Below are 27,260 nucleotides of genomic sequence, written 5' to 3' on the forward strand. Positions count from 1 at the left end.
TGGAAGGTAGAGCAAGGAATGGTCTGGTTCTATAAAGAGAAATCATCTTTTTGTTTACTTTCAGCAAATGCTATCATTGTCTCTCAGGTTTTCCATCATTTACCTGTTAAGTCTCCTGTTCAGTGACAGGTGCTGTCATTTCATGACAAATGACTTCTGTGTAAATGAAAACAATTGTGTATTTTTTTTTGTTCTGGTGTAATATATTGTCCTTGAAACATCAGGTAAAACTGAAAGATGAACCAACTTACACATTATTTATAATGAATGTATTATATATATATAAAGCAAATTACTGTACAATCCGTATTTGTGTCTTTTGTGTTTTATCCAACATCAAAATACATGAGCATCTTCCCATGGAAGTTGTAGGTATTTCAAGCAGTGCCTGCAAATGCATAGACAAGGCTGTAATAATAAAAAGGACAGTACGGCAGCTACTGTAAGTAGTTTATTCTGTTATGAAAGTACAAAAAGTGTGGAAAACTGACAGGCAGTGAACACACCTCCTGTCTTATTTTCAAGCACACCCTGCCCTCACCTTCCTATGGAAAATAGTGCTCCTTGCTCTACACCTTTCCCGTTTAACCTTCTAGACCTCACTTATGGTCACTGGGGGGGGGGAGGCACGGCCGCTGGTCACGGACCTCCGATTGGGCCCGACCTTCCCCTGGCGCCGCCCCTCCCGGCCAGGGGAGGGTCCCCCAGCCCCGCTGCCCGCAGGCGGTGGGTTCGGTGCATCCCGCCCTCCGCTGCCCCCGGGACCGCCTCTCGGGGCGGCGCTGAGGCGGCTCCCGTCCCGCCACCGCCCCGGCGCATGCGCCCTCCCGGCCGCGCGGGGGCGCTGTGGCGGCGCGCACCGCCTCCCTTCCCCTGCCCCGCGGCCTTCCCCGGAGGGCGGAGGCCGCTCTCCCACAAGCCCCCGCGCACCACTCGGTTCCTCTCGCGTACCGTGTGTGAGTGTGTGTGTGCCCCGGTGCGCAGCCATGAGGGCGCGGAGTCACCGCCGCCGTGCCTGAGGGGGCCGGGGCGGCCGGGCCCTGCCCCGCCCTGCGGAGCAGGGAACGGCGCCCGGCGCCGGGCATGCGGGCGGTGGTAGCGGGCCGGGAGGTGGGATGCTGTCGCGGAAGAAGACGCGAACGGAGCTCTCCAAACCGGGCGAGGTACAGGGCAAGTACGTGAAGAAGGAGACCAGCCCTCTGCTGCGCAGTGAGTGTCAGGGACGGGCTCGGCGGGCTGAGAGGACAAACCCGAGGACTTCGGCGGGGGCCGCGTCCTTTGTGTGCTTCCGCGGGGTCCGGCGGGCTTTGGGGGCTCCCGCGGGGGGGTGTCCTGTTGTGAGACCTGAGAGTGGGCAGAGGGAGGTTCAACCTGAAAGAGAAGCTGAATTTAAAAGGGAGCCCTACATGTAGTGTACGTAGGTGCTCACAGGTGTTCACGATAAACAAACTTCGCTGTTTTTTAATTCTCTCTTAAGCAGTTTCTCAGTTTCAGCAGGTGGGGGTTAAGACAGTGTCCACACAGATATCGGTGAGGTGAATGGAACAGATCACAGAATCCTAACACAGAATTCTATCACGGAACAATTGAGGTTGGAAGGGACCTTAAAGCTCATCCAGTTCCACCCCCCTGCACGGGCAGGGACACTTTCCATTAGACCAGGTTGCTCAAAGCCCTGTCCAACCTGGCCTTGGCCATCTCTGTCTTTCCAGAAGTCAGTGGTTGGTTGCCCGATCTAGGCTGTGTGCACTGTCAAAAGGTGTGTGCTTTGAAAATGAGATAACTGTACGAGAGAGTTTCATAAAATCCCTGTGGAAGCAAGTGCTCCAGTTCTTAACCATGAATCAACTTGATGAGGTCACCGCTATGTACCTGGGATGCACTGATCTTGCGGTTAACCTGATGTTAATGCCACAGTTCTCATTTTGCTCGAACTATACCATACACATTATACTCTCCAATACACACTATACAATACACATTGAAAATGCATTTAGGTTTCTTTCTGTTAATCTTTGAAAACAACCTGACACTGAAAAGTATTATGCTAGAATTGCAAGATTATCTTGGAGATCACAACCAGCAACAACTGATCTGCTGGCAGGAGCAGGTACTCTGCTTTTCTGGAAGTCTGCTGCATGTACAGCTGGTTCCCTACGCAAAAGGCAAAATCATTTAGTAGTCTGATTACATTGGCTTAATCCTTAAAAAAACAAACAAACCAGCAAACCCACAGGTTTTTCAGGCTGTGGGCATGTGTGAGGGGTTAACACCTTTTACACATTTGTGCTAGTTGTCATGATGTAATGACCAGCTGTTGTATGACTGCTTTGTAGTGATCATTATAAATTTACTGATGATGTCTTCTGGGATGCATTGAATATTTACCCTAAGTTATAAGATTTTGAAATTAAAAGTATTTCATAATAGGCATAAGTTCCTTCTGAATGAAAGTCATAATTTGTATTAGCTCACCTGACAGGAAACTACTTGTTCGTACCACATTTAAAGTAGTAGTAGGGAGAAGAGTAATATATGCCTTAATAGAGAGAAACAGTGAGATTGTATGAATAGGCGTCACTGTTGGTGTGCAAAACCCTTAGGTAAATGAGAAAATGAAATATCTTCATAATAATTTGAGAACATGTGTGAAGAATGACAGCATTTTACTGGCTGAATTTGGTGATTAGTGGAGAAAGTATATTCCGTTCCTGATTTTGTCATGGGTTCTGTGAGCATTTAGGCATTAACATCTTTAGTTCTGCTGAGTTCATAAGGACAGTGGTCCTGATGAAGTGGTAGCCAGAACACATGGACTTTCTTGACCCTTTTAGTAGTGAGGAATGAAGCCTGGTGTAGCCACAGTACAGCAGGAGTGGTTTTAGGGTTTTTCGATGGGGTATGGGTTGGTTGGTTTGTTTATTGTAGATGCAATTACACTGGCAAAACTGCACTCTTTTGGCAATAGTTTGTTGCTGGCAGAAGGTGTGATGGTTTTTGTTGCATCAGTACAAACTGCAGCATTACCATTATGCTTGGATATGCATTAGAGATGCCTTAAAGAGGTACTAGCATTTGAGTCTCCTCATTTCCATTATGTAAATCAGCATTGTGACTAGCCAAATACTTTATGTGTAAGTACAGCCAAAGTTCTTACTTCTCTTTCATGCTATATATCAGATCTGATGCCTTCATTTATCCGTCATGGTCCAACCATTCCAAGACGAACTGATGTCTGTCCTCCTGACTCAACAACTTCTGCATATGCTTCTGGTGGAGATGGAATTGTTTCCAGAAACCAGAGTTTCCTTCGAACTCCAGTGCAGAGGCCGCCTCATGAAATAATGAGACGTGAAAGCAACAGATTGTCTGCACCTTCCTATCTTGCAAGAAGTTTAGCTGATGTCCCCAGGGAATATGGCTCTTCCTCACAGTCCTTTTTAACAGAAGCTAATTCTGTTTTGGAAAATGGAGGTGCTGGTGCCCATTGTTACTATTATGATCATTTTTATGATGCCCAGAGGAGGCGTCATTTAAACGATCGCGTACATGAGGACTACAGGTATTATGAACACAACAGCGATCTCTTCCAGAGGATGTCACAGAATCATGGGAGGCACACTTCGGGTAAGTATTAATTGTTGCTTTTTTAAAAATATGCTTTTGGTAAGACTTTAGGTGCAGAGGTATATTTGGACGATTGGGGTCATGCTTTTAGGAGTTATGCTGTAGGGCAGAGCTGCTTTGTAATTACATTTCTGGGAGCCAAGTACACTGTGTGTTCACATTTCTTAGGCTTAAGAATTTGAGTGCATATATCCAGCAGGAAAAATGTGCTTAAACCAGGATTTATTTATGAAGTAAATGGGCTAAGGTCAAGCAAGTTTTTATTTTAAAGCCAAGCACATATGCAGTGCCTCTACACAAAGTTGAATCGGTTGCTAGCTAATAAGGATTTTATTCATTAGGACATATCTACTATTTTCATGTCATAGAGAATAACCAACAGCTCTAAATTGTAACATTGCCATTTCATTTTACTGTTACTGTATTTTAACTATCATCATGTTACTATTTAGTTTTATTGTGTTAATTTGACGTCAGTAATTATAAATAGTCAAAGGGTGGCATGACTGTTTTGCATAATTAGCAAATTAGCATATAATTAGTGCTGAAATTGACATTCTAGCCCTTGATGCTTTTTTTTCTTTTAGCTTGTAGTATTGTTTGTAATGTGCCTATTTTCCCCCTCAATTTCACTAGAACTTGTCTTTTTTTTCTAAAGGAAGAACAGCATAAGAAAGAAGAATCCATTGAATATTACTTTTTTGAAATATTTGATTCTATCTGTGGTGCCACTGAAGAGTAATTCTTTGGTGCAGTGTGCTGTTGTGAACCTACTGGTGGAATAAAAAGTCTGGGATTACAATACTGGCCACAGAAAGGTGACCTTAAGTGTAGTAAACTTTGCTGTATTCCAGCACTGTATATACTACAAAAACTGTTCAAGGAGGAGTTTGAATCAAACATTTCAAACCTGTAAATAATGTACCTTCAATATGAAATACATTGTTTGTTTGGCATTACTTGTAGTCTGTCAACAAAATAGCAAATAGTGTCTAGCAAAATAAATCTCCTGTCTAGAAAAATAAATCTGGGAAGAACATCAACTTCTAAGGCTACTGACCTGGTGGATGGAATTATAACCCAACAATGCTTTGTGGGTTTTTTACTACAGAAACATTTCCATGAAAAGTGACAGAAGAGTAGTGCTGGTGTTACTGCTGTCAGCCAGTAAATTCTGAAATATTAAAGTTTAAGACTTGCTACTTCAATCCTCGCTTATTTTGCTAAATGCTAATACATCTGATCTACCTAGACTTTGCATGAAAGCCCTCCATCTCTGTCAGTTGTTGTTCAGACCAGTCATTGAACATTTACCTGGTCTGGAAAGCAAAACTAGTGTGTGCTGCGATGTTGTAGGGAGGAGAGACACAAGGGCAGGATTTCATAAACCAATCCCATCAATTTAACATTTAAAATTAATATAGCAGCTGTGTGAGGAAGACTTAAAAAACTGGTACTGTACTGCTGCTGGGCAGAACTGAAATGATGTTAAGTGGAAATGGAGTTCTAGCTATTAGTTTGAAAGTGGAGTTTAATCGAGCAAATTTTTAAACCAAGCTGAAAGTAGGGCTTTCCAGCAATGGATTTCTCAATTGTAGCAACATGGATTTCTCTCTGAACAGCCTTCCCCTCTCCTCCCCTGCCCGCTTGTCAACATGCCCCCTCGGAAATCATAAAGGAGCTGCTGATGTTTGTTTGGTCTTTTGTCATTCACACTCATACTTTTACATTTAATACTGTGAACATATTCCATACATATTTTGTAATGGGTGAGTGTTCAATCTGCGTTTGTAGGGAGAGACAATAAAAGGTGAGCCTTTTGTCTGCCAGAGTGTTTCCCTTCTCCTCTATTTTTTTTTCCCTTTCATCTAAGCATGAATATGAACTCTATTCCTCTTTCAGTTTCACTGCAGTAAGAATATTAACCAATGCCCTTAACTTTTGTACGTCTTTTCTAGAACTGTAAAATAATTACATGGCCAAAAATAAGAAAACCTTAATTTTCTTACTTCTTTCATCTCACCATTAAGCTTCTTTTTGTTTGAACCATCCATTGTCTTCAAATCTTCAGTGTTTTCCTTGAGATACACTAATTTTTCTGTAACTTCTAGTTCCCTTTTTTCCTGCATTTCCAGAATAATGAGGCAGGCCTTTTACCTTCATTGTCTTTGTCTAAATTACTTGCCTTACACATCTCCATTGTTGTTTCTAAGCATTTCACCTAATCAAAATTCTTCAAGATAACTGATGTCAGAATTGCCCAACACCCACAGTTTCAATGTAAATTCTGTTAATTAGCTAGAATGTGTAAATGCTGCCTGCTACGCTTTTCTTCCTCTCCCACCCTGCATCAGAAGGTCCTCTCAGTCAGTTCTGTTACGGTGTGAGTTGATTGCTGCAGAAATGTTCCCTGATGAACACCAGGTGTACTTGCTGTCGGTGAGTGATACTTCATTTAGTGCTGGTTACAGCTGGGATGACATTTTAGAAGCAGTGATCTGGAAGTGGTGCGTGTGAATTTCAGCTTTCATTCAAAATAAAAATTCCGTTCTTTATAATTTGGAGAGAAGTTAAAACCATGATTTTGTTGTGATCTTCATACTCAACGTATTCAGCAAAGTATTTAAGGAAGTCCCATGATTTTTCAGCAGTTGATGTTGACAGCATTGATACGTTCTTTCACCTTGAAGTCATGTTTTCTGTCTCAGTATGATTCAATTCTACCATGTCCTCCTCCTCTTATTTTCGTTAGATTTCGTTTTAATTAGCAATCTAGCTGTTTTTTCCAGAAAAATTAGATATTTGAGATATTTGAGTTATGTCCTGATTTTGTATGTTTTGCTACCTCTGTGGCATTTCTTTTTTTTTTTTTTTTTTGGGTTTTTTTTTAATAGTGTCCATTTCAAACTTAATTCTAAGAGACTTTACCTGTCTTTCCTCGACATCTCTTTCCTCTCTTCTAGGTTAAAGGTTTGGGGAGGTCTGTGGTTGAAGTTATATCTACAGTATAGATTGGAACTAACTTGTAACCAAGACCTCAGAGTTATTTGTACCTGTTTGAGCGGTAAGCTAAAAAATTCTTACGTGTATATGAAAATTGCTGAGATTAAAATCACAGTGTAAAGGGACTTTCTGATGATGCATTGTAAGCAGTTGACTGTGGTGTCAGAAGAGAAAAACAATTAATCCTGTGAGCAGAGAATCCAGTGCGCTTTTGTGAAAGTAGGTTCATCTCGTGTTAAATTGTACCCCTTAAAAACTGCAAACTGGTATTCATGCTTAATATAAGAGCAAAATAAAGAAATACAAATTATTAAATGAAACCTATTTAGAGGTGAAGTTGCAGGGCTTTTCTTCTTAGGCGTGTACACTTCACTCGTTTTTAAAAAAATGGCAGTTCCTGCCCTTTTCTTCTTATGTGCTGATTTTGCAGTAATTTCTTTGTAGCATACTTTTCAAAGCTTTCAAAGTACTTGCTGTCATTTCCTATTTGTGAATTTATGCTTACTTGGAATGCCCCATTCTCTCTGCAAACGAGATAGTTGTGCTCAGGAAGTACCTTCAGATGCTTTGGAATGGGTTAGAAAGACCTAGAAGCCTCTTTCGCTTTTTTTTCTTATTACTTACTCCCTTAAAATTAAGCAGTTCATTCATGCTCTCTTCCTGTTCTTCATCTTGGTTTCATGAGGGGAAGGGAGAGGATTTTGGCATTCTGAAAAAAGGCTCTTGAGACAATTGACCTAATGAAAAATGAATTTGAAGGCCTTTTGTTTGGCTAGATCTGTTCTTCAACACTTTGAAATTTTGTTGAAGCTAATTGTGGGGAGTTCATAGTCTCTGAAACCTCTCTGCCCACATCAGCATTGTGTCTAATAAACAAAGTGAAACACTCTGCTCTTTTGGGTTTTTTTTTCTCTTTCCCCTGCTCTGGTGATACAGTTTTTCTCCCGTGCTTTCTACCAGGCAGCTTGAAGAGAACTGCCCTTTGCTGACCAGGAAGCCTTTCCTCCTTAGAACTTTGATTTCTTTCCAGGCAGAGTTTCTTTACAATGAACCCCCTTCACTGGGTAGTGAAAACATTAACGCATATCCCGTACCGATTTTTGTTCCGTACTAATGGAACAAACCAAACAGAATTTCCTGGATTGAAGAAGATAACTACATATTTGTCACATTGGTGGTGTCACTAGGTTGAGATACGTTTTTAAAGAGAAGAATATTAAATGAAGGAACTCTGCACCGATACAGTGCATTGGAATGTGCTGCTCAAAGTTAAAGTTTGGGTTCTGGTATTAGGACACCCTGTTGTTGAAGAAGTTGAAAATACGACTGACTATAGGGCCTGGCCTTACTTAAAACTCTGAGTATTTTAAATCTTATTAATAGTAGTAATAAGTGGTTGCTGTCCCTTTGCACTTTCTTTTTTTTCAAAGTGTCAAGAACATACACAGCAATACTTCTAAGCAAGCAAACTGCATTGAAGAGCATTTTACTATGCTATGATTCTTTTGCTTTGGGACAGCATATAATGCCTCTCAGCCTGGTTGACAAATTATTTCAAGACCTTAAACTGAAGGTACTGTGTTTTACAAGAGAAGGAAAAAGCAAAGCTACAAATGATGTTCAGTGTTGATGTTACTTAAAAGCAGCAGCTGAACCAAAATATACCAGAAACATGTACCATTATGAAACGTAATTAACAAATGAAGCTAGACAAGGTCTAAAAAGGCAACCTGAAAAGATTTACAATTGCAAAAATTAAAATTCATTGTGGACCATTCTTGAGATTTGATAGTGCCACTCAGGAGAACTGTGCTTATCCTTAAGCAGGGGAGACTTTTAACGTTTGGAAAAAGCAGATAATATAAACAACTCTGTTCTGTGGGAAAGCAGGGAGAATGAGAATTTCTGTCTCGACATAGGTAAAACAGCATGTGCACAAGAAAACCCCGAGTAGTCACAGTGAACTGGTTTGACTAGTCTGGTTTTGCTTATCCTCCACTGACAGGAAAATCACAGGAGTTACACTAGGTATTTTGATAAAAATGGTTCATGTTTTAAGTTTGTTTGTTTTCTGTAGATAGTTTGCATTGAATTATGTAAATCTGGTACCAAACTGTGATGCAGGGAATATCCTGGGAGCGCACAGTAGAATCCTGTGTGGAGCTTTAGGCTGCTATGAAAATGCTTTAGGGCAAAGACCTTACCTCAGATTTAAACACAGAAGAGTATTGTACTTTGGCAATATGATACACAAAAGGTAGTGCTCACAGGAGATGGTTTCAGGCTGTCTTGTTACTTTCTTTTTTGATTTATGCTTTGGAAAAGATCACATAGGAATGTGCTCTTCCAAGCGTTGTTCAGTCTTCCTGATGCTTAGAGGTGTATATATACGAAGGCCAATTTTCATGTTCTCTTATGGTTCAAAATCATAGCAGGAGCTATTTCTTTTGCATGTGTATACACTTTCCCTTGAAGGAAGCATCTGCTGAGTTTTATAAGGAAAACCAACATAAAATTTCTTTTGATCTCTAGTACCTCCAGTTATATAAACAAATGGCTAAATTGTCCTAATTGCTGATTTAAATGCCATAGTAGGTTGATGGTTGTGAGATGCTGTGAGTATTACCTGAGGTCTTCAAACTTCCAGCACACAGAGTATTTCAATATGACCTGTGATTTTAAGGGGAAAAATGCCTATTAAGATTATATATGGTAATTACAATCTGAAATATTGCAACTGTCAGTTTATAAATCTGGGCTTTGATTCATAATTAGAGCTTGCTAGTTGGAGAGGCATGGAATGCTGTTCGAAACAGGTAACTGATAGAGCTGTGTAAGTTGTATCTTAACGATACGGCTCTGCTTCTTCATAGGTGAAGTCAAAATGGCAGAAGGAATGTGTGATGTATCTGTGGTCCAGTGTTATTTTTGTTCTTTGCATTTTGAAAATTAAAAAAAAAAATAAGCTAGCATTGTAGCTATGTAGCATGAAACCATGTGGCTAGAATGAAATGATTGTTCAAACACAGAACTGCCAGTGTTGCCTTTCAGTCAGGTACAGCATTACTTTTTAGCGTGCTTTCTGGGTGGTTTCTCTATCTAACCTAGATTTTGGTTTTCCTCACTACCTGAGTCCATCTTCCAGTCTTCTCAGGCTTTTTGTATGAAGAGATACAGGCATCGAGTCGAGAACTTGTGGTGTGGAGGATGGCTTGTGCAGCTTCTAATACCAATGTCCAAATGTTGGAAAGCATTAACCTTTACCCCAGTGAATTAATATGTATGTATTTGCTGCTGGAATCATGCTAGAATTTAAGTAGGAGGAACTGTAATAAAAATACAGATATGTGCTGGTTTTAACAGTAAACACAAAAATATCTTTATGCCTCTGTGAAAGTTCTTTCCCCAGTCAAGTTTGTGTGTTCAGGTCTTCTGATAGTGGTGATTTAATAGTCACTGTTTATACACACACAAAACCTCAACGCAGCGGTCTAGTTAATTGGAGAAAATACTGGATTTGTTTATCCAAAGGTCAGGAAGCCTCCAGGATGTATCTTTTCACTGGAAGTAACAGTCTAGGTTGCTTAATCATAGTATGAGATGGGAGCTATCACAGGAACACAGTCATCAACTTTCCTTTATAGAGCTAAAATTAGGTAAGTACTATTACAAGAGGAAATACTTCAAAGCCAAATAGTTCAGAATGTGACAAGGCTAGGAAAAGATCTGTAGGTGAGCACCAATATTTTAAAGAACGATACACGGGAGAGAGTTTGTGATATTTGTGTATTTAATTATTATTTACTCAGTTGCCTTGGAGCCTTCCCATTACTTTATTGTTGATGGCTGCTGACTTGTATCAGAATGACAGCCCAGTTTTCAGTCTGTCATTTTATATGTAAATTAATGTTTTAACAGAGATGATGTCCCTTGGCTAGCATGCTCTAGTCTGTATGTGTTGTTGAAAGGGACCACTGCCTTCGTCAGCCAGCAAGAGTCTGAAATTGCCAGAGAAATATAACAACTTGGCTGCTTCTTCAGTATTACTGTTGTATTTTTGAGTTAATGACCACACCTGGAACCTATTTTTAATAGTACTTCAGATGAGATGGACTTTGCCTTTTCCTTCCACTCAAAAAAATAATCACACAAAAAGGCTATTTCTGAAAATTAGAAGGGAAAGGGTGTGTTCCTCAGGCAGTAAGTGTGGTGCTTGTGATGGAGTCACTTTCTGACTTACAAGAACATAGAAAAAGTGGCTCCTGTACCCCTTAATCTGGTGATGGGAAATAGTAACACACGAACTCTGATGAATACTGTGATTGAATAGATGCATTTGATTGTGGGATGAAAAGATAATTGGTATTTCTTTAAAGCCAGGGACTGTTTAACTGTAGAACTCTGGGTAACTGAAGGTAACTACTTAAAAGAATTTTAAAGAGAGAGTTGAATTTGGGCCAGCAGTTCCAGTAGGTAGTATTCCCAGGAATGGAAAGAGACCTGCAGAATTCTTGATTGTATCACTTGGGTTTTGTGGTTGGTTTTGTTGTTTGCTGTTGGTTTGCATTTTGTTTGTTTGGGTTTGGGTTTTTTAGTTTTCTGTAATTATTATTATGGCTTTTATTTCAACTAGTTTCTAAGTATCCATAACGTACAGAGGGAAGGAAAAGGTGAAATTGGAATTGAGTTTCTTTAGTACATCTCTCAGCATCCAGCGTGTTAATTTTTAAAATGTAAAACCTGTGTGTATGTTACAGCAAATCACGTATTTTAAAATGCTTGTGAACAGTATCTTAACTTATTTAGTGATAAATCCTGACTGTGCCGTATTTCTGGGACAGAGGTGGGAACTTCATCAGCTACTGATCCCTGTCAGGTCTCAAACCTCCAATACACATAACCTAGGCTTTAGTTCTCTTGCTGGAGGAGCCCTTCTAGTGCAGCCCACAGCACCAGGAAAAGCTGGAAATTACTTCTTTTCATGTGCCTCTTCAGCATTCTGAACCATAGGGGCTCACTTCTAAAGAAGAGCAAGATGTAGAGAAGCAGCTATACAGCCTACTAGACAACAGAACTTCCTTCCAAGATCTGTGGGAGTGAAGGAGGAAGGGGGCAGAAGGGGATGAGGAGAAGAGATGGGGAGGTTTTGTGACTCGCTCTGAAAGGGTCTGTGTATCTTGTCTGGTCAGCATTTGAGCAGCCTGACTGTCCCACCCAGCGTGCAGTGAAAGGTTTGTGCGGGATCCTGCTTGGATCCAGCTCTTCTATTTTCTCTTGTTACCGCTGACACCTTTTACCCATGATTGCATGCACTTCAGTAGTCACATTCAGTGCAGGATAGTGCTAACTTACATCTCCTTTCTCTATTAGTTTACCTGGTCCTGTTACTTGACTGGTTAGTCTGAAGACCTCTGTTGGAATTCAGTGATTTTTCTACATAGCTGTAATTTCTGGCTAACTAGAAAAAGAAATAGCTGTGGGGTTTTTGTAGATAGTTTCGATGCAGCTGTAATAACATTAACAGAAACTGTTATTTATGTAAAGCTTTAACATTTGTAATCTTATTATCGGCTCTCTGCTCAGCAAATTGAGACAGCAATAACAGCTTCATCCCTGTTATGTATGCTAATATATGTCTCTAATTGAAAACAGCAAGTATGCTTTAACTGTCTCTGAATGAACCTGTCTAGTGAATCTGGAGCTGGAGGAGAGCAAAACAAGTGAGACTTAAAAGGGAAGTGCTATTTTGACTCAATTGCCCTTTTTCACTAACATACAAGTGCATGTGCCATAAAGGCCATGATATTGTTCAGTGTTCATAAGGGTGCCTGGAGGGGGGAAGTTGACTTTGCACATAATGTTGGGGTTCGGTAGTAATGGTTTAGCTGAACGTTGCTTTCCCTTTTTTTTCTTTTAGGCATTGGTAGAGTTGCTGCTACATCTCTAGGAAACTTAACAAATCGTAGTTCTGAAGATTTACCTCTTCCTCCTGGCTGGTCAGTGGACTGGACTATTAGAGGAAGGAAATACTATATAGATCATAACACTAATACAACCCACTGGAGCCACCCACTTGAGCGTGAGGGACTGCCTCCAGGATGGGAGAGGGTTGAGTCAGCAGAATTTGGAGTTTATTATGTAGATCACATCAATAAAAGAGCTCAATATAAACATCCTTGTGCTCCCAGGTAAGACATCTGCCTTCTCTTCTGTGGCTGTTGTTTTTTTTTCTTAAGCCAGTTAAGAAAGTGGAACTGTTTTTGACTCATATAATGTGCCACAAACTTATTTTTAGAAATAAGCTTTACTGGTTCTTGACTAAGATTTTTAGAAGTAGTTGTAATTGTTAGGTTTCTGTCTCATGTGTTACTGTCTTAAGTTTAGAAACAGGGTATTTTTCCTAACTTGCTAAAACAAAGCAGCTATTCTCTTCAACTGTCAGTACAACAACAAAGTTGCTGAGAACAGAATTCAGTTGCATACTGAAAAGAAACTCGATCTGATGTTCCAGGAGACTGAACAAATAGCACATACCATCTGAAACAAGAATTAAGTCCTGTCTAGAACAAAAATCAGTATTTTAGCTACTCAGAATTTCAAGGTAAAATAATCATAGAATCATAGAATCGTTAGGGTTGGAAAGGACCTTAAGATCATCTAGTTCCAACTCCCCTGCCTTGGGCAGGGACTCCTCACATTAAACCGTGTCACCCAAGGCTCTGTCCAACCTGGCCTTGAACACCGCCAGGGATGGAGCATTCACAACTTCCTTGGGCAACCCATTCCAGTGCCTCACCACCCTCACTGTCAAGAACTTCTTCCTTATATCTAACCTGAACTTTCCCTGTTTAAGTTTGAAGCCATTACTCCTTGTCCTACCACTACAGTCCCTAATGAAGAGTCCCTCCCCAGCATCCCTATAGGCCCCCTTCAGATACTGGAAGGCTGCTCTGAGGTCTCCACGCAGCCTTCTCTTCTCCAGGCTGAACAGCCCCAACTTTCTCAGCCTGTCTTCATACAGAAGGTGCTCCAGCCCTCTTATCATCCTCATGGCCCTCCTCTGGACTTGCTCCAACAGCTCCATGTCCTTTTTACATTAAGGACACTAGAACTGTATGCACCAAATCTAACAGTTAATTTCTGCTACTTAATCTATTTTGCTGTTACCCAGGAAAAGAAAGATTTTTAACATGTGGCACAAAAGATAAACATGTGAAAATATCCTTTGTTACAAATGGAATAATTCTTACCAGCTGCTGCCTGAATACATTCATTCTAATGTATTAAATGGTGGATTACTTGGCTGAATCAGTACTTGCCTTTTTAATGTGTTAAAAACATTCTGCTTTAGTATCAAGGTAGTGGGCAGTAGGTGAATAGGTCCAAGATGAGTTTTACTGTGTGCTAACAGATAGCTGCAACACACAGAGTCATGATTGGAGTGAAGCATAAAAATAGTGGCAGAAAGTTGCTCTCACTATAGGCTTGCTGAGGCAATACTCCATTTGTGATTGCATCATCAGCCTTTGCATGTATTAATCTGTGTACTGATGTTAACGAGTTAGTGATATCGGTATGTCTTAAGTTACTGCTTCAAGGTTATGGACTTTGTCTTCCTTTGTGCAGCGTTCCACGTTACGACCAGCCTCCCCCAGTGACTTATCAACCGCAGCAAGTGGAGAGAAGCCAGCCCCTCCTCGTCCCTGCAAACCCTTACCACACTGCGGAGATTCCAGACTGGCTGCAGGTCTATGCCAGAGCTCCTGTAAAGTGAGCTTTGTTTTTTTTTCCCTTTTCATTTCACATTCTGCATGCATTGCTTACAAGGAAAATGAATTTTGATGACCGAAAGTAGAACTCTGGCTGGTATCTATTTCTTAATTGCATAGGCACTGTTGCCGACAGCGCATGAGTAAGTTGTACCAAACATTCATCACATTAGTTTGCTTTGGTTTAGGCATTACTTTAAATTATCACAGTACTTCTGGCAGTTCACACGATTTGCAGAATGATATGTTAGAGAGCTGAGGATGTGATTTACTTTCAGTGTATTTGTGAGAATGGCACCATGTGCTTATAAACTATGTGAAATATTTTTAGAGTGTTAACTTCTTAATCTATATCTTACCCCTTTTTTAAAAAGACATACAGATTTTCCTTCGCAATTAAAAATTTTGAATACAGACTGAAATCTCTTGAATTAAAAATTAAGTGTTAGTACAGGGCATCTCCTCCAAGAACAGATTTGAATCAGCATAATGAAACAAATTACATTTTCTAATGGGGGCAGCTCTGCAGAAGAGTGACACTAAATAGAAAAGCAATAAAAAAAAATCCAGATCTATTTTAATCTAATTATGAAATCATGTACTTTTTCATAAGAGGAACATGAAGAAACCGAGTTATACAGCAATGAGTAGGTCAGTCTTTGCAAATTCAGACTGTGTTCAGTGACTTCCACTAAAAAGTCCTCTTTTTAGTGAGGTGGTCAGTCTTTGCAGTCAGTAGTTGCAAATTCAGACTGTGTTCAGTGACTTCCACTAAAAAGTCCTCTTTTGTTAGTTGCTTCTATTAACTATGATTTGAATGGGTTTTATTACTTCTTGTGGCTTCTGGGCTTGCCAGCAGCCCATAAAGATTTAAATTGGCCTAAAATCCACCAGTACACTTAGGCACCAGAGACATACACGTTCCTGTAACCTATGGGAGGACTTGTTTCCTAGAAGTACTTCTAGGTTTTGGCTGCAGCTGCATTTCTTTATTAAGGTCTTTGGCACATCCAGGCAATGTAGTTTTAAATACTTCAGCCTGTATCGTGTGGACTCTTGTTGGTACTTCTCTTGAAATTTGAGAAGCAAATTTAAGCCAATTTAAACAATATAACGTTATCAGGAATGTCTTAAATTTGTGTCAGCTTGCTAGATATATAAAATAAAACCCCCACCAAACCACAACCTAAAACATTTAATTCATTCAAGCTGTTTAAATAGAATTTACATCATTCAGAGCAATCAAAAATCATGTATTTTCCAGTATCCTTTTAGCCTTCCATTACAGGAGTGCTGGTGGTAATAGGAATATTGTTGTAATTCTCCAACACTTCTGTGAAGAAGTAAATTCTGATTTATGCTAATATTCTGTTGGAAAAGCGAGGAAGAGTGGTAGCAGCTGGCTTAGTGTCACCTCATCTTGAGGGCTTCTTAAGGAACAATTGATAGTTTTCACTGTTATTAAAATCCAGATCACTTATGTATTGTCAGTGTAATTTTAATAATGAACCTCTTCTCTGTTGCCAGAGCAACTGGCTTAAACCTTAAGAAGAACATCCAGTAATGCTTGTAAGTTCTCCAGTAGTATTGTCCAAAAGCTGAATATGAGAACAGTACGAACATCCTCCTATGTTCTGGTACAGAAATGGAAGTAAGCAGCCAAACACTTTCATAACAGCAGTAGAGGAATACCTTTTGCAATCTCCTATTTGAAATTCAGTGTAAAAATCTCATGATTATCAGTGCAGTTTTGTACTGAAATCATTCTGGTATGTTTTGTTATGATTTGTTACTTAACGCCTGGCACTGTAGCTTGATTTAGCCAACTAAAGGCCAGTTGTTTTTGTTGAGTGAAGTAGCTAATCATAGCAAAAATAGGTAATGTTAGCTTTTGTTTCAACAAGTTTCTCTAAAGGATAAGAATTCTGGCTGCTGGAAAAATGTAATGGAGAGTTCAGTAGGTGTTAGCCATAATAAGTCCCTATTTTAGTGAAAAATGGTCAAACTGTTAAGATGAAGATATTTGGCTCACTACACGATGAAGAGGCTTTGATGTCTAGCTGAGGTAACAATTTCCTGTATCAAGGTATTTTTGATAACTTGAAGCATCCTTTTTCCCTCTCTCCTGGCATCTTGTTTTGAGAGCAGAAGTGCAGTTATTAGAATCTGAGTGCAGTGGAATTAAGATTCCTGGCTAGCAGTTAACCCTTTGCTTGCCTCTAGAACTGAGTGTTTTTCCAACCGTCCAAGTTAGGCAGCCCAGTCTGGTATGTGTTCCCACAGTATGTTGGACTTCACGCATGGGACCTGTCAGGGTGACGAGAGCAAAAATGCCATTCTTGTATGAGAGAACATGGCTCGCATTCTTCCCCCATCTCTTCTGAACCAAGGATCATAGAATCATAGAACGGGTTGGATTGGAAGGAACCTTAAAGATCATCCAGTTCCAACCCCCTGCCATGGGCAGGGGCACCTTCCACTAGACCAGGTTGCTCCAAGCCTGTGTTCAAGTCCAGCCTGGCCTTGAACACTGCCAGGAATGGGGCAGCCACAGCTCCTCTGGGCAACCTGTGCCAGCGCCTCAGCACCCTCACAGGGAAGATTTTTTTCATAATATCTAATCCAAATCTACCCTCTTCCAGTTTAAAGCCTGCTACAAACTGCAGGATCTGAACACAGGACTTTCTTCCAGCTCTAACCAATTGGCTGTAAATATTCAGGGCAGGTCAGTGTCTCTTGTGTTGAAAGTGTCCTATTTTATATTAAATACTTGCTATCTACTGGGAAAAGCACTGGAGACTGGGTATTCTGGCTGTGTGTTCTGTCTAGTAAGCTCCTGCTTTCTAACCCAGGAGGGAAGGCTCTGCACTCTACAGGAATTTTGGACTAACATGTTTTCTCCCCTCGATTCCTGGCTCTGTGACTAGTTGTCCTTCTAAAGAATGGGAGTGTAGGTCAGGTCCTGGTACTCTGTGCCATGTTCCTCTGTGCATCTCTATGGTTAGTGTTCCTAGACCTTCAATCTTTTGGATTGGAATGAGCCCGTTCCCACTGAGGCTCTGCTGATGGCTTCATCTTTAAGTAGACTTCTTGCCCTGTTCCTTGGCAGGCAAAATGAAGCTTTAACACTGGCAAGTAATCCTGATGTGCTGCTTTTCTTGGGAAACTGTTGGCAGTGACAGCTTCAAAGAGCTAAAAAACACCAAGGTTTTATTCTCATCGGTAGTGCAGACCCCAGAAAACCTGCAGATACGTTACTGCATGTGTTGGAGCTTTGGTTTCCTTTCTGCTTGTGTTGCCGCCTTAGCAAGAAACAGTCCTTCCACTGAGAATCAGCCTTGCTGCAGTATGTGTTTTAATATATGCCATTGCCCCAGAACATTTGAAAGGATCCATCAACCCAGGGCAAGCCCGGGGAAATCCTGCTGGAGTTGAATGCAGTTCATGATGAGTGGGAAAGGAGCAGAGAGGGAAGGATGGTGTTCATGTAAGCTCAGTCACCAAGTGCATACAAAGATAGCTGTATTTGGCAAACCTTCCAAGCAGCAACGTGCAGTCCACTTCTCTGGAGTTTGGTCTCCATATTGACAAAACCAGCTACAAGTTGGGTTTTTTTCTCACTTCTGCGGAAGAGTGATTTTAGCAGTGCAGCCCTGTCAAGACTTGGGATGACTTCAATATAGAAGCTGTTATTTAGGAAGGTTATAGAAGCTGTGGTTATTTAAGTTCTTAAAATTCCTCAGAAGCATCTTTGGTAGTCACCTGCATGTCGTGGTGCTTCTGATGCATACAGCCTTCTAAGGATGTCCTTGCAATATGTAATGCAGTTTATTTGCATAAATTTACTGATATTTTGGCTTCAGCCTCCACTCAAGTGAATATATCTTCTCATGTATGGTGGAAGTGGGAAGAAATACAACAGCAATTGATTGACTTAGCAGCTGAGCTTGTTTCCATCTCAGCTGGATATTCCTAAGGGAGGAGTTCAGGGTGGCGCCAATGTTTTGGACTCTGGGCATGTGTCTCCAGGGGACATGCCCAGGCTCACAGCAGCTCATCTTTTCCAGCATGGGGAGTAAGAACATGCAGGATTTATAGCTGCTGGTCCTTGCATTGCTCCCTTGACACCTGCCCTGCTCCCCATGGGGGCAGATCACTGCCCATAGCTGTGAGCTGTTAGGATGTCCCTCACTGGTGTGAGTACTTGCAGCTGTTACTTATGGCCTAATTGGATGTGTCCCCACTCAGTCATCCCTGATGCTGTCTAATACCCCCCCTTTTTCGGGTCCCGTGACATTCATGACCTGCAGTTTAAGACACCCTGACTTAGATTATTGCTGCTAATTAAGCAAGATGGGGATGGAGTCCAAGAGCACTTGTTAAGGCTGGAACAAGAACGCTTTGGAAACAGCAGCGGGTGGCGAAGGAAGACTGCATTTGGTGAGGTACTGGCTGGCGAGCATTGGGATGAGCTGTGGAAATAATTTATCTTGTTTTTTCTGTGTCACTCTTGAAAGATGTTTTACTGCTAAATCTTTGAGGCTTGTCATGAATGGAATGCCTGGTTTCATTGCTTCCAAAAGGTATTTTCTGCGTTGGTTTATTATAATGAGTTAATGGAATCTTTATTTCTGGAGTTTCTCTTGTTGTATTATAGCGATTCTGCAGTTCAGCTGTAAGTGATGTTTCTCTGACTCGCTTTGAGTCACAACCCCCTGTCTTTTGATGTTAATTACTTTATTTCCTCACATAAAACACGCTGATGTAGATTGTGATCAGTGGCTGTACAATCATGAGGCCAGTTCTTAAGAACATGCCCGGAACACTGCGTGGTCATTGCAGAGGTTTGCAGATAATCCCCCCTTTCTTTTTTTTATCAAAACAGATACGACCACATTCTGAAGTGGGAGCTCTTCCAGCTGGCGGACCTGGACACGTACCAGGGAATGCTGAAGCTGCTGTTCATGAAAGAACTGGAACGTATCGTGAAGCTGTACGAAGCATACAGGCAGGCGCTCCTCACCGAGCTGGAGCACCGCAAGCAGAGGCAGCAGTGGTATGCCCAGCAGCACGGCAAGAATTTTTAAGCAAACAACTCTTTTTTTAAAATAGACTTTTCTGAGGACACAAAGAGCTTTAAAAGGTTTTCACACTTAAAACTATGAAAAAGTGCTTTTGTTGAAAAGGCAGCTTATTTTTGTTGATGTTGTTGCACCTTTGTTATTATCCTCTTGAATAATTTTCTACATGTACTATCTATTGTTTATAAAAATGACAAATGTTTGTTAATCTTTTTTCCATACAAGAAGTAGTTTATTATTCTGAAAACCAGCGCGGAGTTTAATCAGACACTTGATTCTGATATCTTTTTCTAGCAGCCGGCTGCATTATTAAGAAGCTGACTGTCTACTTTTAAAGGGCAATAGATGCAACTACATGAAATGTCCTGGATTCAAAACGTTGTTATAATCCCAGTGATTATTTCCGGGTATTTCCCTTGGGATGACGTATCCTTCTCCCTCGAGAGCTCTGCTCTTTGTTTACAGCTATAACAGACAGAACACAGACCCTGTTCCCTTTCACTAAGGCCCAGTGCTGTAACCAGGCGAAACAGAGCACGAAAGCAAAGTCCGAGTTGCCTTATTTTTTACTTCAACACATTACTACTTTAGATTTACTACTAGTTTTCACAGAGATTAGAGGTGGAATGCCTTCCTGAAGACCAGGCTCTCTAAGCAAACTGGTCCCTGTTTTTTAAATCCAAGCTAAACTCTGTTTTGTGAAATGTGACCCAGTCACATGGGAATGTAACGGCACTGCCTGACCAGCTGTGCTACACCGTGACACAAAATCATTTTTAAACGAGCTTTAGTCTTGTAGTAACACTTCCTTACTTGGGGAAAATTTTTAATTGTACAGTCAGCCTCTCCAGTATTTTCATTCGGTTCATTGATTGTCCTGAAATGTTATTTATGGATTCTTTTCAGTGCAATAAACATTGTGCAGACAAAAAAATCCCCCCAACATTTCTTGTAAATCCTGTTAATTCAATAAAAATTGTTTTGTTCAGTGAATGGAGGGTTGTCCAACTCTTTTGTTTTGCCTTTTGAAGGTCAGACATTCTTACAAGCAGTACAAGGATCTGATCAGGATGGTGACAGGCAGCAGCTCAGGCTCTCTGAAGCCATGTGGGGTTTGGAGGCTCCAAGCTTGGCTGTGCTGAGTCAACAATAGGGTCCCTTGCATCAGGACAGTGAGGTGACAGCTGGCCGGGACTGTGGACCTCAGCAACAACCCTTCCTTCAGCTCAGCTTCACCTGATAAGCTTTTCCTCTGCTGTTAAAAGCTGGAGACTTGGTTATTCCCAAGACTTGTAAAACCTGGCTTTACCTTATTTGTGAGAGAAGCACCTTCCAGCGGTCAGTCACCCCTGGGCCAGAGACAGGCCCGGAGTGTGTTCCACACACCAACTCACCATTAAAAACACCAAAAAGGAGAGTAAGAATGTGAGGAACCCAAGAAGAGAAGCTCTCAGCTCAGTAGTCAGTAACTGCTTCCTGCACCACCACAGTCTTAGGAACCGACAGCAAACTTTAATAGTTCTGACGATAAAAGAATAGAACTGTTGAACACACTTCCGATGCGCAGTAATGAATGTATATACAGAAATACAGCAAAACGTTCTCAGCACATCTACAATGTGGTGCTTTGTGCATCGGTTACTGACAGAAAAGTATGCTTTCCCTACCAAACCATTAACAAACCGTAGCAGAAGTGCCCTTACTGCTTCTGATAAAGCGAGTTAATACATTTTTGTTTTTATAATTGAACAGTTAATGGAAGAAAAAACTTGGTTACATGTTATAACTTGTTCAAGTATCTGAAAATAAGTTGGCTTTTGAATAAGCTAAGGTCTGAAAGATTTTTAGTTGCAGTATCATGTAAATTATGAGTTCTTTAGTGACTTTGTAACTAATGAAGGGGAAAATAAGGCTTCATAATGAGCTGGGGAGTATGCTGGCTATTACAAATTAAAAGCACTTTGTAGTTGTGGCAGTACCAACATGTACATATGAACAAAACGAAAAACATGCCGAGGTCTTCCTGTCACACACGGCACCGAACCACCTTACACAGGATGTGTTCTCCACTCACACTCTTCTGCAGCAGGAGCTTGTGAGGGGCATGAGGATGAGAGTGCTGGACTGAGGATGAGGTTTCCATGCCTCCTTCATGCATCGACAGGAATGCGCTGGGGTTACACCTTCTTCCTCTCCGAGCCCTCGGTGGGCTCCGCTTTCTGTGCAGGGAAGGCGTGGTGGTAGAGGTGCCTGTGCGTTGCCGCCGCGCTGTACAGCTTGTACAGAGCCTGGGAAAAGAGAGAAAGCGGTTGTGTCCCTGGCCCGGCTGTGTGCGGTGAGCACGGTCTGTGCTTTGGTGTTCACGCTGCAGCGGCGGGTTCAAACCAGCCGCGGCGTGGTTTGTTTTGTGCACCAACTCTTGATCGTGTCTAACTGCCAACAGGGAGAAGAATAAAAATCACCTGTTCACTGATTTTTCATGTGTCTCAGCTGTGGGAGGAGCCCCTGGAGCTGTATTAAACGAAGGACGACCCAGTGTGAGTAAGGGACTCACAGGGGTTAGGAGGTTTTCCCCTACAGGTTTCATGCACAGTTTAAATTTCTGCATCCTCTGCATTTTGTTTTACACCACCAGGCAGACACATACTGCATCATACAAGGGCTTTGCTATGCAATGTCTAGATTATTTTTCTGCAGATTGTGGACTCTGCATGGTTTGGGTTGGAAGAGACCTTAAAGCTCATCTAGTTCCAGCCCCTGCCATGGGCAGGGACATCTTCCACTAGACCAGGTTGCTCCAAGCCTGTGTTCAAGTCCAGCCTGGCCTTGAACACTGCGAGGGATGGGGCAGACACAGCTCCTCTGGGCACCCTGTGCCAGGGCCTCAGCACGCTCAAAGGGAACAATTTCTTCCTGATACCTAATGTAAATCTCCCCTCTGTCACTTTAAAGCCATTCCCCCTTGTCCTGTCACTACATGCCCTTGTCAAAAGCCTCTCTCCAGCTTTCTTGTTAGCCCCTTTAGGTACTGAAAGGCTGCTCTAAGGTCTCCCTGTAGCCTTCTCTTCTCCAGGCTGAACAAGCCCAGCTCTCTCAGCCTGTCTCCAGAGCAGAGGTGCTCCAGCCCTCTGAGCATCTTCATGGCCTCCGCTGGACTCGCGCCAGCAGGTCCAAGACCTTCTTACCCTGCAGCCCCAGAACTGAATTTTCCTGTCTTGACAGAGAAGCTTTGCCTTTCCAAACAGCAGCAGCACAGGCTAACCGTGTGCCCCCATTTCTGCAGGGCAGGAGTGAGCAGGCTGCGGCCTCAGAACCATCTCCACAGGGGGACGGGTGACAGCTGAACGCCAGGGGCAGCCCCAGCAGGAGCCGCTGCTGTGTCTGCACCAGCGTGGATGTGGGCTGCGTTTCCTGTACAGAACTAACGTCAGAGCCATTGCAGGGCTGAGACAAGGCTCCAACCCCAAAGGGTGGTGACAGGCAAGTACCACCACTCTGTCTCCCACACTGACATGGGTTTTATACTGAGTGCAAATGACACAGGAGAAGCCAAGATCCTCTCTCTAGAGGATCTACCTGCAGCTATACCAGGTATAGCTACAGAGGACTTCAGGTGACTGGCTGTCATAGCTCTGTGATTTCAACTTTTAATGAACGTCTCATTGGGGAGGCAAAAGAAACTCAACCAAAACCCCACCAGCTTGTGCTGGGGACCTGAAGACTGTTGGTGAGCCAAGATTAGCTCAGGATGGGGTGGGAAGAAGCAAGCAACTGGCAGGAGAGGCTGAAGCCGCAGCAAGGAGAAGGAGGGTGTAGGGGCATGAGATCCCCCTCTGGGGGCTGTTTGGGGTGATGCTTGACCTAATGAGCCTTAGGAAATGGAAGTGGAGCTTTGTCTGCATGTGTGCTGGGATTGTTTGGGAACATAGCAGATATGGTGAAGGATCCTTCATGCAGCTTCTCTGGGTTTCTGTCTTGAAAATACACTTCAGATCCTACAAGAGACATCGAGCTGCTGGAGCGAGTCCAGAAAAGGGCAACAAAGATGGTGAAGGGTCTGGAGAACAAGTCTGATGAAGAACGGCTGCAGGAACTGGGGTTGTTTAGTCTTAGGGAGAAGAGAAGGCTCAGGGGGGACCTTATTGCTCTCTACAAATACCTGAAAGGAGGTTGTAGTGAGGTGGGGGTCAGTCTCTTCTTCCAAGTAGCAAGTGATAAGGGCCTCAAGCTGCGCCAGGGAGGTTTAGATTGGATATTAGGAAACATTTCTTCACAGAGAGGGTGGTCAGGCATTGGAACAGGCTGTCCAGGGCAGAGGTGGAATCACCATCCCTGGAAGTGTTCAATAACCATGTAGATGAGGCCCTCAGTGACATGGTTTAGTGGGGACTTGGCAGTCCCGGGGTAATGGTTGTACTTGATCTTAGAGGTCTTTTCCAACCTACTTGTTTCTATGATTCTATAAGGGACCTTGCAGTATTTTAGGCATTTTTTCCATGCTAAACCAGTCTCACAGAACTGATTTTTACTTGACATGATTTGTTCAAGAGCTCATCAGTAGCAAAGACTCTGTCTGCCTCTTTGCTGTAGCACGAGCCAGAGCAAAGCCCACGGACCCAGTGGGCAGAAAGCCAGGAGCTGCTCAGCATCTGTGGCTCAGTGAGGGACCACAGCACTGGCCTGGGCTGCCCACTGCCTGAAGGAATGGCTTTATTTTTAATCATGTATTTTTTAGTGGCCTTTTGGGCCTGTGAGAGCTGCTCCAACTTTCTTTTAAGAGGAATTCCCCACAGAACTCAGTGGCTGAACAGTGTGTTGATAGTGGCAGATGGAGCTCTCAGGCTTTGGTGACACAATAAAAGCTGGAGCTGTGTTTTGTCACACACATCAGTCAGACTGGGGTAGTCCTTGGCTACAATGCTGGATTAATGTGTGCAGTAAGGCTCTCTTTTTTGTTTTAATTAGATGCTGACAAGGCTGCCTGTGTGACACCTGTATGGTTGGTGTTTTGGTTTGACCTCTCAACACAACAGGAAAATCCCCAAACAGAACTGATGAGAGAAAGATGAAAATCCCCACCACAACAAACATGCTCCCCACCCAAATTTCTCCCCTGCTTGGCTTCCAGCACCGCCTGGAATGTTGCACCCACTTTAACACCCTTCCCCAGGAATCTGGATCCCAGGGAACCACCAGAGCCCAGCCACCGGCGAGTGCCCTGGTGCAGGGCCGGGATGCCAGGCACCGCCCAGAGCCCTTGTGACCCCCCGTCCTCCGCAAGCCCAAAGGCAGCAACGCAGCTGAAACGTGCATTTGGGTCCGAGACGCGTCTCCCCATCTGGCCCATGGGAGCCGAGCGGTGTTGCATGCAGAGAACGAGAGCCACTTACCTCATTTGTGCTTCCCTGGGGAGAGGCATTGGGAAGGGGAAGACAGAGAAAGAAAAAAAATAGCATCTCTGTATCACGCACGGCGCTCATGCCTCTGGCCACAGCCACTTGCTGGTGCCACCATGGCCGTGTATTCTCAGAGGGCTTGCCCCACACAGGCTGCCCCTCTTGCAGAACCCCTCACAGCTCTGTCCACCCCTCCTGCAGCCAGTCTCGCCACAACGGGACACCGAGCACTCGCACGGGACAGAGCCACGAGGGCTTTGAACCCACCCAGGACAGCTGGGCACCAGCCCTGGCCATTGCAGCAGGCAGAGTCATGCCACCCAAGCCCCAGTGCCAGAGCAGGGCCAGCACTGCCTGTCTGCACAGCTCCTTCTTGGGAGAACCTTCCCTCCAGTTGGAAAGCTGCACTGCAGGGGCCAGCCTGGGCCAGGGAGCAGCCACAGCCACTTTCACCTCTTTATTTTCCCCCAGCTGGGCAATTTGCAAGTGGGCAACTTCTCTGGGTTCCTGCTGGTTGTGTCCTGCTCTTGCTTAAATCCAAAATCCCCGCCCTGAGCCAGGGGAGAAATAGTCTTTCTTTTTGACATACACAGACATGCACATGAAAAGCACACACACTGGCTCTGAGAACACCTTCCCAGTGGGAGCCTAGGCAAAGCTGCCCGTTCCCACAAGGTTTGAGGCTCCACAAACTAGCATTTGGTGATGGATAGGACAGGAAGAAAAAAACCAGGCAGAACAAAATAGCTTGCTGTGAATTTTCTCATCTCCAACCCTGATCTGCACAGCTTGTCTTTCACACTGGGCAGGACTCAGAGGCTCAGCCTCAAGCAGAGGAATGGGTGGTACGCGGCTCCTGCCTTGCTGTTCACTCCTGCTCTGCGACCCATCTTGTACTGCCTACCTCTGCCACCTACCACCACCACACTGCTACCTCTCCTCTTAGGGAGGCCCATCTCTACTCCCTAAGACATTTCCTCCTTACAATCAACTGAAACGATTTCCTCTGTCCCTGCTTTCCCCATCTAGAAGGTCTAAGGAACGGGTTAAGGAAGAAGACAGGGCACAGGTCTTATCTCACTGATCACAGCACAACCAGCTCAAGCAGCTGGATCTGCCCACACAGGCCCACCTGGAGCATCTAACAACCCTACATGCAAAAGCCATTTCAAAATGGGAGGAAAAGCCCCAGGAAACTCAATACTTAAGAACTTGGTGGGGTTTTTTTTTGTTTGTTTGTTTGTTTGTTTCAAATCAAAAGCTCTTTATCCTACCTGGTCCCATAACGCTGCAGCCACTTGGTCTATTACTGCGCCCAGTTCTCTGTACTCCCCAGAGTATCTGATATATGCCCAGGTACACAGTGTGATAAGTGTCAAGCCCATGATCATGTTGCACAGACTGGCTATGATGTCCAAGCCAATGAAGCCGGTCACTCCAGCTATCACGTAAGTGATGAAGATGACCACAAAGAGTGTGGCGGGGGTGCGGGCGGCATGGAAGATGTTCTTGCTGTCGTTGTGCTTGATGTACTGGATGTAGAGCTCATCTATCTCATTCTCCAGCTGCTGGAGGTAGCGACGGCTGAACTCCTCCCCACCCATCTTCTTCACCCCGCGAAACAGCTTCACAGCCTCCTCCTTCAGCTCCATGTGTTTGGTCTGGAGGTCACTAGGTGCAAGGAAGGGCTTGTCCCCACCACAGACCTGCGTGGAAAACACAGTCCAATCACTCCGGAAACCTCAGCACCCACAGGTCCTACTGTGCTGTGCCATGCAAACCACTGGAATTAGGGCTCCACAGACTCCTATTTGCCATAGACCACCACATCTTTGAAGGAAGACCTGCGTGACTGTGGTGTCTGGGACAGCTCTGCAAGGTGCAGGTTAAATCAGGGCAGCGGGTGTCTGCACTGGGCAGCTGTGTCCCACAGCTCCCCTACTCAGTTCATGCACAGCCCAAGCCAGGATCTTGGGCAACAGTGACAGCTGAGCCACACTAAGCAAACCCCGAACCCCAGCATTTTCTAGTTCTGGAAGCTCTGCAGCATTTTACTGCTGCTTCAGAGTATGGACACATTGATTTTAAGGCGCAGGGCAGTCCACAGGCAGTTTGGCCATGCAGCTCTGTACCTTCTTCCTGCCAACAGGCAGCAATCTCCAATACTGATGAACAGAGTGGGGCTCTGAAGTGGCTGGAGACAGGCAGGGGACTAAGCTTCACCTTAAAACATCACAACTAGTCCCCCATCTGAGCTGAGAGATGGGCAGTGGGACAGGGCATAGATGAAAAGCCAGTTATAATGACTTTATCCCCTAATTAGCACCAGACATAGCACGGGTTGCACAGTCACGCAGCACTGCCACCCCACTACATCACATTTT

The 27,260-nt window shown here is 43.4% G+C and overlaps 2 protein-coding genes across 5 annotated transcripts in view; one reads left to right on the forward strand and one right to left on the reverse strand.

Annotated features, from left to right (window-relative positions):
* Window positions 1-854: 854 nt before the first annotated feature.
* Window positions 855-20,414, forward strand: SAV1 (salvador family WW domain containing protein 1). The gene is made up of 5 exons (XM_030484889.1): window positions 855-1,209; window positions 3,181-3,627; window positions 12,548-12,818; window positions 14,257-14,400; window positions 19,285-20,414. The coding sequence occupies exons 1-5, from the start codon at window positions 1,116-1,118 to the stop codon at window positions 19,484-19,486; spliced, it is 1,158 nt and encodes a 385-aa protein (XP_030340749.1). The 5' UTR covers window positions 855-1,115; the 3' UTR covers window positions 19,487-20,414.
* Window positions 20,415-20,970: 556 nt separating this feature from the next.
* The window catches only part of ATL1 (atlastin GTPase 1), a 32,900-nt gene continuing 26,610 nt past the window's right edge, over window positions 20,971-27,260 (reverse strand). For 2 of the 4 annotated variants that reach the window (XM_030484886.1, XM_030484885.1), the window contains 3 exons: window positions 26,151-26,582; window positions 24,871-24,885; window positions 20,971-21,768 (listed from right to left, as the gene is read on the reverse strand). In XM_030484886.1, the coding sequence (XP_030340746.1) occupies window positions 21,658-21,768; window positions 24,871-24,885; window positions 26,151-26,582 (558 nt within the window). In that variant the 3' untranslated portion in view covers window positions 20,971-21,657. The remainder of the gene's footprint in view (window positions 21,769-24,870; window positions 24,886-26,150; window positions 26,583-27,260) is intronic. The other 2 variants (XM_030484888.1, XM_030484887.1) reach the window with 1 other exon arrangement.

The sequence above is a fragment of the Strigops habroptila genome, chromosome 4 (assembly GCF_004027225.2).
Source record: "Strigops habroptila isolate Jane chromosome 4, bStrHab1.2.pri, whole genome shotgun sequence".
In the NCBI taxonomy this organism is placed as follows: Eukaryota; Metazoa; Chordata; class Aves; order Psittaciformes; family Psittacidae; genus Strigops; species Strigops habroptila.

Excerpts from the sequence above, each read along its gene's own strand:
- SAV1 (XM_030484889.1), top strand. The coding sequence starts at position 1,116 with ATGCTGTCGCGGAAGAAGACGCGAACGGAGCTCTCCAAACCGGGCGAG. Across the intron at positions 1,210-3,180 it reads GACCAGCCCTCTGCTGCGCA|ATCTGATGCCTTCATTTATC; the intron begins GTGAGTGTCAGG and ends GCTATATATCAG. Across the intron at positions 12,819-14,256 it reads AAACATCCTTGTGCTCCCAG|CGTTCCACGTTACGACCAGC; the intron begins GTAAGACATCTG and ends TCCTTTGTGCAG.